Source organism: Porites lutea, chromosome 2 (assembly GCF_958299795.1).
Source record: "Porites lutea chromosome 2, jaPorLute2.1, whole genome shotgun sequence".
Classification (NCBI taxonomy): domain Eukaryota; kingdom Metazoa; phylum Cnidaria; class Anthozoa; order Scleractinia; family Poritidae; genus Porites; species Porites lutea.
The window spans coordinates 18,839,168-18,850,112 of record NC_133202.1 but is presented as its reverse complement, the minus strand read 5'-3'; the positions used below and the strand labels follow the sequence as shown (position 1 = coordinate 18,850,112).

At 43.3% G+C, this 10,945-nt stretch overlaps 3 protein-coding genes across 3 annotated transcripts; all 3 read left to right on the top strand.

The window, feature by feature from the left end:
• The first annotated feature begins 647 nt into the window (after nt 1–647).
• LOC140925760 (uncharacterized) lies at nt 648–3,110 on the top strand. Its single transcript, XM_073375641.1, has one exon. It carries the CDS (start codon nt 648–650, stop codon nt 3,108–3,110), a length of 2,463 nt encoding a protein of 820 aa, XP_073231742.1.
• Nucleotides 3,111–3,251: 141 nt separating this feature from the next.
• On the top strand, nt 3,252–3,997 carry LOC140925759 (uncharacterized). The gene is made up of 2 exons (XM_073375640.1): nt 3,252–3,942; nt 3,990–3,997. Exons 1-2 carry the CDS (start codon nt 3,252–3,254, stop codon nt 3,995–3,997), a joined length of 699 nt encoding a protein of 232 aa, XP_073231741.1.
• A 984-nt stretch (nt 3,998–4,981) lies between these two features.
• Nucleotides 4,982–6,238, top strand: LOC140925758 (uncharacterized). The gene has a single exon (XM_073375639.1). The coding sequence runs from the start codon at nt 4,982–4,984 to the stop codon at nt 6,236–6,238; it is 1,257 nt and encodes a 418-aa protein (XP_073231740.1).
• The last annotated feature ends 4,707 nt before the right edge of the window (nt 6,239–10,945 follow it).

Genomic DNA, 10,945 nt, shown 5'->3' with positions numbered 1-10,945 from the left:
CGATATCGCCGCTGACCGGTTTATTGGCTCAAGAAACTCACATTGACGTGCGAAAACGGATTCCTACAGAAAGGGGTAGGCAATTTGAGATTCAAAAGTTGAAGGAAAATCGGAAAACTGTACTTGCTAATTTAACTAAGCAGATGAACTTAGTCTCACCTTTGTTAACGGATTTTGAGAACGAAAAACAAGTGCGTACGGAAGTTGTTCATTTAGATCAGCTATTTGTTAAGGTGCAAGAAGCACATGACGTATATCTCAAGGCCTTAGATGATGATGATGAAATTAAATTAGCTCTTGAATGGTTTGGCACTCGTGATAAGAATGTGCTCCAGCTAAAGCAAAGGATTATTGGCTTTTTGGATGATGCAGATAAGCTACGTGGCGGTTTACGTGATACACACTCAGTGAAATCTAAGTCATCTCGTCGCTCAAGGCACTCCCTTTCCTCGGTAACATCTGCTAGGTTAAAGTTAATTGAAGCGAAAGCTAAAGCTGCAGCGTTAGAGGTTAAGGCATCATTTCTAAACGAGAAACAAGCATTAAAAATGGCTACTGAAGAGCTTGAACTTAGGTAGCAAATCGCAGAGGCAAAGGCAGAAGAAAAAACTTATGAGAAATTCGAGGAGGAACAAACTATTGACGGAATGAATGAAACCTTGGAAGATGTTGAGGTTAAACTCACTTCTACTACCATCTCACCTGGGGTACAATCTAACGATCAGGCTACACTAAGGGTGCCTTCTGTGAAGTTCCAAAGTTCAGCTATTGTTGGTTCAACGACCACTCCTGTAACCACCCCAGCTTTAGTCAGTGCTGCTAGTATGAACCCAACTGCCCGACCCTTTGTTCCAAAGAGTGTTCCCATTAAGGAAGAAGAGTATAAGGACAAGTACGAAACCCCCACTGATTATAAGCTACCGCATGTTAAAAGGGAATGTACGTGCAGTTTCGGAAAGGATTCAAGCTCTGTGGAAGGTACAGGGTTAGATCAAAACTATCTTGACATTCAAAGGAAGCAGGCTGAACTTTCAGAAATGATTGTTACCCAACAGGCTAGGAGTCTCCTACCTAGTCACAAGCCACCTACGTTTTCGGGAGATGTTATGTCATACCCGGCATTCATAATAGCCTTTGAAACTCTCATAGAATCTAAGGTAGATGATTCTAATGAGCGCTTGTACTTCTTGGATCAATACACTAGTGGAAAGGCCAAGGAACTGATAAAGGGTTGTTTACAAATGAAAGGCGAAGATTCGTACAAGGAGGCTAGACGGCTTTTGAAGAAACATTTTGGTGACCCATACAAGATTGCAAGTGCATACATCGCCAAGCTGTCGAGCTGGCCCGCTGTTAAGCCTAACGACGGAACAGGGTTACAAGAATTTTCTATTGTCCTTGAGCAAGCAAGGAACGCCATGACAGGCATGCAATACATGAACGACTTGAACACGGCCAATGTTATGCGCCAGTTATGGGAAAGGCAGCCGCGATATCTACGTAGTAAGTGGACTGAAAGAGTTAGCAGGATTAGGAGTGTCAAGGGACAGACAGCTAGCTTTAATGACTTTTGCCAATTTGAATCAGAGCAAGCCGACTTAGCGACAGACCCAATCTATTCCGAGGAAGGCATAAGTAAACCGATGAACGCAGTTGACAAGTACCATAAACAGAACGAACGCAAACCCAAGAGAGGAAGGGGTACCAACTTTGCAACAGGCTTGGCAGGAAAGAATGCAGGTGGAGGAAATTCTCACCCCATCAGCTGTACATTGTGCTCTAAGGCGCATCATCTGGACGAATGTGCTGAGTTTCTTAAAAAACCGCTAGTGGAGCGGAGAAACTTTATCAAACAGAAAGGCTTATGCTTTGGTTGCTATAGTTGTGAACACATTGCCAAGCTTTGCAAAAGTAAAAGAACCTGTCAGATCTGCAATAAGAAACACCCAACGTCACTCCATGATTACAGTTGGAAATCAGAAGAGGTGAAAATGGAAAGTGGAAACGGCCAACATGAGAAACCGGAAGCCAGTAAAAGGAAAACGGAAGAGCGAGTCGTTAACGTGTGTACTGCAATTTGCAATGTGACAGATGCCGGTGATGTACCAGTTGCTATGGGTATTATCCCAGTATGGTTGTACCACAAGGACAATCCAAACAATAAGATATGTGTTTACGCCCTCCTTGATAATGCCAGTGGTGGAACATTCATTAAGGAAGACTCGTTAAGAAGGCTTGGTGTTAAAGGAAGTGAAACCAAACTTTTGCTCACTACTATGCATGGTACCCAAAAAGTCGATACTAAAGCGGTAGATGGGCTAATGGCTTCCCACTTTCAAGAAAACGACGTTATCGTACCCCTACCGAGAACCTACGTCAGACAAAGGATTCCAGCAGATCGTGATGAGATTCCTCGTCCCGAAGAGCTGCAAGGATGGTCACATTCGCAGATGGTTAGGAAACACGTACCTCCTTACATGGAAGACGTAGAAATAGGACTCCTGATCGAACTAAATTGCCCTAGTGTAGTGCGACCAAGAGACATTGTTTGCGGGAATGAGAATGAACCCTATGCAGTAAGATCACTACTGGGATGGCACGTAAACGGTCCTGTTAACCAAAAGAGCAGTAAAAAAGTACACTGTAACCGTATTCAGATTCTTAAGAGCAACACAGAGGATAACGTGAATGGGTACATCATTGCTAAGACAGAGATTAAGGAGCGGTTAACCTCTCAAGTGGTTTCTCGAATGTTTGAGGTGGACTTTGCTGAAAGGGAGCACGGAGTCGCATTATCAAGAGAAGACCGTCAGTTCCTGAAGATTGTAGAAGATGGAATCCATCATAGAGATGACATGCATTACGAGATGCCTCTGCCCTTTAGAGAAAAGAATGTACAGCTACCCAATAACCGTCCTCAAGCAGAGCAACCCCTGCACGGCCTTAAGAAGAGACTCCAAGGCGACGCAAGGTATCGTGCTGACTACGTCAGATTCATGACTGAAATCATAGAGAAGGGATATGCTCGAAAAGTCAAGGTTGAAGAGCTACCCCATCAAGAAGGAAAGGCCTGGTACTTACCTCACCACGGGGTTTACCCCCCCAAATAACCAGGCAGCATACGCGTAGTATTTGACTGTTCAGCTCGTTACCAGGGTGAAGCGCTGAATGGCCAGCTATTGCAAGGGCCCGATCTCACAAACAAGCTCACTGGGGTGCTCACAAGATTCAGAGAGGAGAAGGTAGCCTTCATGGCTGACATAGAGAAAATGTTGTTTCAAGTCAAGGTTCCAAGGGAAGATCAGAACTTCCTTCGCTTCTTATGGTGGCCAAATGGAGATTTAACTCAAGAACCTCAAGAGTACTGCATGACAGTGCACCTCTTTGGAGCTGGTTCATCTCCAGGGTGTTCTAACTTCGCGTTGAAACGTACAGCCGAAGACGGTGAAAGAGAGTTTGGTGCAAGAGCTGCCGAAACATTAAGGAAGAACTTTTACGTCGATGATGCTCTGAGTTCGGTACCGACAGAGAAGGACGCTGTAGAACTAGTACAAGCTGTTAAAGAGATGTGTGCAAAGGGAGGGTTCAAACTAACGAAATTTGTCAACAACAGTACAAAGGTGATGATGTCAGTACCTGCTGGAGACAGAGCAAAGGAGATCAAGGGCCTAGACCTAGGCAGTGACAAGTTACCAATAGAGAGAGCATTGGATGTAGAATGGTGCATTGAATCGGACGCATTCAAATTCAGGATAGAGTTGAAGGACAAGCCGTGCACCCGTAGGGGTATACTGGCAACTATAAGCTCGATCTTTGATCCTCTGGGGCTGATTGCGCCCGTCGTCCTTGTTGGAAAGCAGATACTTCAAGAGATCTGTCACGGAAAAGACTGGGACGAGCCAATCGAGGGAGAAGTTCTTGCCAAATGGGGAAGATGGAGAAGTCAGTTACCGCTATTAGAGCAGCTGAACATCCCAATAAACTTTCAGCCTCCTGATTTTGGAAGCATTGCCACTGCTCAGCTACATAATATGTCAGATGCGTCTCAAGTCGGGTACGGACAATGTTCTTATCTCAGACTGGTTGATGAAAACGGAAGAATGCATTGTTCTCTTGTTATGGGGAAAGCTCGTGATGCACCGTTGAAGACAGTCACTATTCCAAGACTTGAACTAACTGCCGCTACCGTTTCAGTAAGGGTTGCAAGCATGCTAAAAGAAGAGTTAGACTATGACGGGCTCCAAGACTTGTACTGGACCGATAGTAAGGTTGTCCTCGGGTTCATCAACAATGAATCTCGAAGATTCCAAGTGTATGTTGCAAATAGAGTGCAATTCATCCGTGACCACACTTCACCAGACCAGTGGCGCTACGTGGAGTCTGGATCCAACCCAGCAGATGAAGCATCGAGGGGGATGAACGCTAAGGAGTTTATACAAAGGTCGCAGTGGATTAAGGGCCCAGACTTCTTGTGGCAGACGGAAGATCACTGGCCTCAACAAGACTCATACGAAAACGAGGTCGACCACAATTCTCCTGACGTTAAAAGGGTTACCGCTAACGCGACAGTGATTGAAGAACATGAAAACATGTTAAGCAGATTCAAAAGATTCTCCAAGTGGCAAGTCCTAAAGGGCGCAGTTGCGCTTTGTATGGAATACAAACGACGTCTCAAGATGAGAGCCAGTAAAGCAGACAAGAGACCTCTAAGTGTTGAGGTCCTCGAGTTAATGGACGAAGCCGTGAATGTGAAGGTTGCCCGGCTACTTCCTTTATGGTCAGAGACCTTGAACAAGCAGAAACAGAAATTCTCAAGCTGGTGCAAGCGAATTATTTCGATAAAGAAATCAAGATTCTGAAAGATTTCCAAACCCAGACCGGAAGTGTGCCTAAAGATCGTCATCATGATAAGGAAAGGAAAGCAGTTTTGAAGAAAGGTAGCAGCCTTAACGCCCTTGACCCATACCTGGATACCAGCGGAATGTTGAGAGTCGGAGGACGGATAAAGAAGGCTAACCTCTCAGACAGTCTTAAGAACCCTGTCATCTTACCGAAGACTGGTCATATTACAGAGCTGGTCCTCCGTCACGCCCATGAGAAAACTCACCACAGCGGAAGAGGTCTCACCTTAAACGAACTTCGTTCGAGTGGTTACTGGATTATCAATGGAAATGCTGCGGTCAGACACTTCATATCAAGGTGCGTCACGTGTCGACATTTCCGTGGTACTTTTGGAGAACAGAAAATGGCCAACCCCCCAAGTTCCCGTGTTGAACCCGCGCCACAGTTTTCATACTGTGCAGTGGACTACTTTGGTCCGTGGTATGTCAAAGAAGGCAGGAAAGAAGTTAAAAGGTACGGAGCCCTATTAACTTGTTTGGCCAGTCGTGCGGTACATATCGAAGTAGCCCACTCCATGGAAACAGATTCATTCTTACAAGCATTACGGCGCTTTACCTGTCGTAGAGGACCCATAAGAGAACTTCGCAGTGACCAAGGGACTAATTTTGTTGGGGCCGAAAACGAGTTAAAGGCAGCACTTCAAGAAATGGATGATGAGAAAATTAAGGCAGAGTTGCTTAAGGAGAACATTGATTGGATCAGAAATCCTGCTACTGCAAGTAATTTCGGAGGCGTTTGGGAACGACAAATTCGGTCCGTGCGGAACATCATGGCAGCACTTATGAAACAGCATGGTCACAGCTTAAACGACGAATCGTTGCGAACTTTGTTATGTGAAGCTGAAGCTGTTGTCAACAGTCGTCCTCTGACTACCGAGACCTTAAGTGATCCGCTCTCACCGTTGCCACTATCGCCAAGTACCCTTCTCACTGGTAAAACCAAGCTCATTCTCCCCCCTCCAGGAAGGTTTCAACGAGAAGATACTTACTGCAAACGTCGCTGGAGGCGCGTACAGCATATTGCTAACGAATTCTGGAATAGATGGAGTAAAGAATATCTTCAGATCCTACAGTTGAGACAAAAGTGGACACACAAGAGAAGAAACTTCACGGAAGGCGACATTGTTCTATTAAAGGACAACAATTCTTGTAGGAATAAGTGGCCTATGGCTAAAGTGCTTACCACACGTCGTGATGATGAAGGCCAAGTCAGATCGGTGACTGTTCAAATCGGAACTGGATCAGTATTGGATCGACCAGTCAATAAACTTGTGCTGTTGCTAGAGTCACCTAAGGATAGACCGGGAATCCCCGACGAGGAGCCTGAGGAACTGTGATGTTACAGAAACAGGATATCTAGAACGCTTAGCAACTCTAGTATTCTAAACGAGTTAGAGTAAGATTTGTTTTGGTTAAAATGACAAACATTTTAGGGGAGCCATGTAAATGCTAGGTGTCCTGTGCACTAGGCCCAGTCTGCGCCGAGGTGTTGTCATTCGACACTAGGTCAAACCTCGGCATACATGTGCTTTTATCGCTTGTTATTTTCGCCTTTATTTCTCGGATAAGGATCGTTTAACTAGACTCACATCGAAGGAATAGAACATTACGGAAGCATTACGGATATTTCAGCAGTTTTCAAGGTTACGGATAGAGACACTTGCTTGTTTGTAAGGATTTCTTGTACGGTATTGTATTCGAACGGTGTGCTGAGCGTAGTTGATCGGATCGAATAAAACGTGGAATTGACATCGAATTGACGGCTGTTACATGTATATTTTTTAACCTCTTGAATATTTATTCCGTTACTCGTTTTCTCGTTACTCCGTTACTCGTTACTCGTTACTGCGTTACTCTGTTCAGTAACACCCCAAACAACGAGTGTCAAGATCCCGTACAAGCCCCCTGCTCATGAAGTAATCTCTATTTTTCGTCTGCAAAAAACTTCGGTTGACAGGTTGAATTTTAAAACCAAAGTTTTAGATAATATTCCAAGGTAAATTTTGCATACTAGGTCCTTGGCACGGCCATCGGACGATATCATAAACCAGCCAAATAGTGATTGAAAAGGGACAGCCTTAGAAAGCTCAGTTTTCTTTGCATTTAGTTCTTAGTAAATTAAGATATACACCTAATTGCAATAACGTTGTCATAGAAAAAAACAAAAAGCAAAAAAGCCAAATAGGAATAAATTAGCTTTGTGATTTACATTTGCGTATTTTAAAAAAGTATTATTTAAGAATTCATTCACAATAGAAAGAGATAATTCTGTAATTCCGCGCTGTAAGATAGACAGGCGCCATAGTCATTTTAGAGCCAACATTCTCCATCAAAAGAAGTCGCACAATTCGAGAAAGGAAAAGGTAAATTGGTGCGAGCAATGTTATGTCTCAGTTGTCGCACGTTCAGTCGCCAATCTATTATGTCCAGACAAACGAAGCTTGGTTTGTGGCTCAGGTGAGGAACTGGCGGAGGACCCCCTTACCCTCTCTGCGATAAAAAGTCCTGCCTACGCCCCTGATTTGTTGCTTGAAAATTGTGATCAGATGGTGTTGTGCCCTGCAAACCATAACGCAGCCTGGCTTTTCTATTTAGCACTAATCTAAAACACGCGTTGAGTTCCTGGAATTTACCTCAGGCTATATTTATTGAAAAAAAATGGAGCCATTATTTCTTTGGTAGTTATCCGATGTGCTTTGTAATTCGAGCACGTTTGAAATTCGCTGGATGATTCAGCCTTGAATTGCATGAGAATGACTGCACGCGTGAAAAACGCAGTGCGCATGCGTGCCTTCCCAGCTTCCGGCGCGAATTTGCCAGTGCCTCCCCCATCGAAATTATACGCGATACCAAAACAAACTAGATTCCGGCCGCGAAATTCAAAAAAGTAAGCTCCACACACAAAAGATAAGCTTAGAATTTCACGAACACAAAGTTTATTAATTGCTTTAGTTTCTCTCTTTTGCACCACATACTTTCCTCCTTGCACCAAAGGCGAAAATTATGTTTGAAAGTCCACGCTCGCTCTGGCAGCACTTCGCCGTAGCCATTGTTGCTGTTTTGGTCATCATGTCGCTGAGCTCGGTCAATGCGAACAACGAAAACGACCAATGCATGCTAAGTGGAAAAACAAGGACGGAAAAACATTGTACTGGACGACTTTACCAGCTGTCTGAAGCTCTCAGCCGTGTTGTTGGTTTGCCGGTAAACTCCCATGTTTACCGGCGACATTGGGATGAGTTGCGAAGAAAGGATGTGCGCTGCTCCTGTCCAACACACGACAGGAAAACCCCTTCTCGCCTGGATTCAAAGCCAATTCCTCGCAGATTTTACCCAATATTTGACGAGATTGGCTCTCGAACGACAGCATATCGCCCGGGCACACGCTGGTGTTATCACTGCAAAGCACGAGGTAATAGACAGTTCTCGAGTCATCCTGATTTTACTATCAAACCACGAAAAAAGCCAGTCGAGGTAAGTTAGTTTAGGTAATTTTTTGTTGTGCTTAATACTAGAACCGGCTGCAAACCATTAAACATATCAAACATTCCTAAGTGTTTTTCAATTTAAATGGGGAAGATTTTGCAAATTTTAATTATTGAAAATAGAAACCTTACTTTTACCGTTACTTTTTGCGCACAGTTTGCATGCCGGCTTACAAGTGGCCAAAGTGGCCGGACCAAAGAACCACTAGCCCGACCAGGGGCCTTCAAAGAGGCGGTCATTTTCTATGATCCTGGATTTTCTGAAAGCTCAGGAGCTGCCGATTTGTCACAAGTTAGTAAAATGTTACGGCAACTTAGGGCCTGTTTACATGGAGGGGGGGAACCCCAGGTAGGTGACGTAACCCGCTTAGGTGGGGTAAAAAAATAACCCTCCTTTACATGCAATCTTACAACCCCGCCATCCCGGGGTGCACTTTCTCAAGATTATTGAATGGTCACTAAGCACGTAAACAAGAAAAATGCTTGCAAACGACGTGTTTGCGCGATTAAGGCACTTCTACACTCCTTGGTTGCTCTTTCTGCAACCTTCAGTGTGATGGCTTTCTATTGTTAACTTTAATAATGATGCAAAGCCAGCGCCAAAGTGAATTTTGCGCGAATTTGATGTATCACGAATTCGACCACGGCCAGGTGGGTTACCCCACCCTGAAACGTTTACATGGCAAAATTTGACCCCGGCTAAGAGGGTAACCTGGTCTGGTAGACCGGGCTACCCGCCTTGGCGGGTCACCCCACCTATCATGTAGACGTGATCAAATTAAAATGAGAGATTATATGGACAGGCGGGTTACCCCATCTAAGCGAGTTATCTGACCTACCTAGGGTCCCCCACCTTCATGTAAACAGGCCCTTACAGGACAAATTTTAGCTCACTACTCTTCTTCTAAGATAAGAAATACTCATTTAAGTCTTTTTCGCCCGGTCAAGGACCACATACTGTACAATAAGGAGAGCTTCGCCTTTAGCCCTGGCTAAATCTATGTTGATACGTGTTGGTTATGTTTTTAAAACGCGTTTTTCAGCAGTGATGATTTAACCGATTTGTATGATTTTTGGCATCATGAATAAAGAATAGTGGAACTTAAATAAAATGCTATTTATTTCGTTGTAGGTGTAAACACCTTTGAGATATCGGCATATATTTAAAACTGCATTTAACATAAAATGTAAATAACATTGGAAATCTTACGACAGATTATTCCCTAACTTTAGCAAATAAGCCTCAGAGCTCTCAAGTTTTATATGAATATGCTCATCAAATTCAGCCTACGATATGAGTCTCAAGTAGCGAAACCACCTGCAGAAATGATCAGCAAGGCCAAGGTGGACGAGGTGCTTACTTCTGTTGTAAATAAAGCGGTGGACCTTTTTTTTTTTTTTTTTCTTCATTTTTTGCACAAGCACTACTACATCTATACCAATAAAATACTACTACAAGTACACAAAATACACTTCCTACTATACATAAATAATGGCTGATACAAAGACTGTTTAGGTACAATTACTACTATAAAATAGGACATAAGTCTTTTTTGCATTCTAATTCTCACTACCACGGCAGAATAGCTGAAACTTTTCCCATTTACTTTCCTGATCGGCAACTTTGTTATTTGAATTCATAAGTTTCTTTTCTAACTGATGAACATAACTGACTTTATTTAAAAAAACTGTAAAGGAAGGACAAGTACATTCGTTACGGCAATCATAAATATGTTGCTTAGCTAAGACTAACATGTGATTGATAAACAAGTAGTCTTCTTTCCTTTGCCAAAAACCAAAAAGTATATCGCTGTCTGAAAGGTCTCTTAAGGATATGTTTAATTGATTACTCCAAGTAATAAAGTCCGACCAGAAGCTCTTGGTACAAGAACATATAATTAAAGCGGTGGACCTGCCTATTTTCAGAACGCATGTTTGCTAGTGTTAGCGTGATTTTCAACATCATTTGGTATAATTCGTTTCCATGCATCGAAAGATACGTAGAGGAGAATGGCGATGAAATGCTTTTAGACATAAGCTGAGAGAAATTCACAAAGAAGACCTCCCAATAATGTGGAATAGTCACCATCGACATTTTTTCTGTGGCCTGGTTAACGAGATCTCAAAGTTGCAATTTTAAAACACAGTTTCCACTGTTTACAACATGTTCCTTGGGCATTTGCGAGAGGTAGTAAGGAGGAATATCGAGGTAAACGTTGAGTTGAACTGTTTAATGTGGAGGAGATGGATACAAGTAGAAAAAAGGAAGTGAGGCATGTTGAGGGCTGGGTCATAAAAAAGACGGCAGGAGTATTTTTGCAGAACGCCAAACGGCCCCCAAACGTCGAATGACTCTGAAATTTAGAACAACGACCCTAAAGGGAACCCGATTCACTCAGTTTCCTAACCCTAGTCTCTAAAATTCAGAGTCATGCGGCGTTCGGGGGGCATTCTGCATTCTGCCAAATACCCCTGCCGTAATAAAAATCTTGCAGAAGAAAAGAAATTATGCGAAAAGCAATCTTTACATTTTCAAGAAAGTAACCATTGCATCTGTGG

Bases quoted from the DNA above. Each gene is read 5' to 3' on its own strand.
- LOC140925760 (XM_073375641.1), top strand. From the start codon at position 648: ATGAATGAAACCTTGGAAGATGTTGAGGTTAAACTCACTTCTACTACC.
- LOC140925759 (XM_073375640.1), top strand. From the start codon at position 3,252: ATGGCTGACATAGAGAAAATGTTGTTTCAAGTCAAGGTTCCAAGGGAA.
- LOC140925758 (XM_073375639.1), top strand. From the start codon at position 4,982: ATGTTGAGAGTCGGAGGACGGATAAAGAAGGCTAACCTCTCAGACAGT.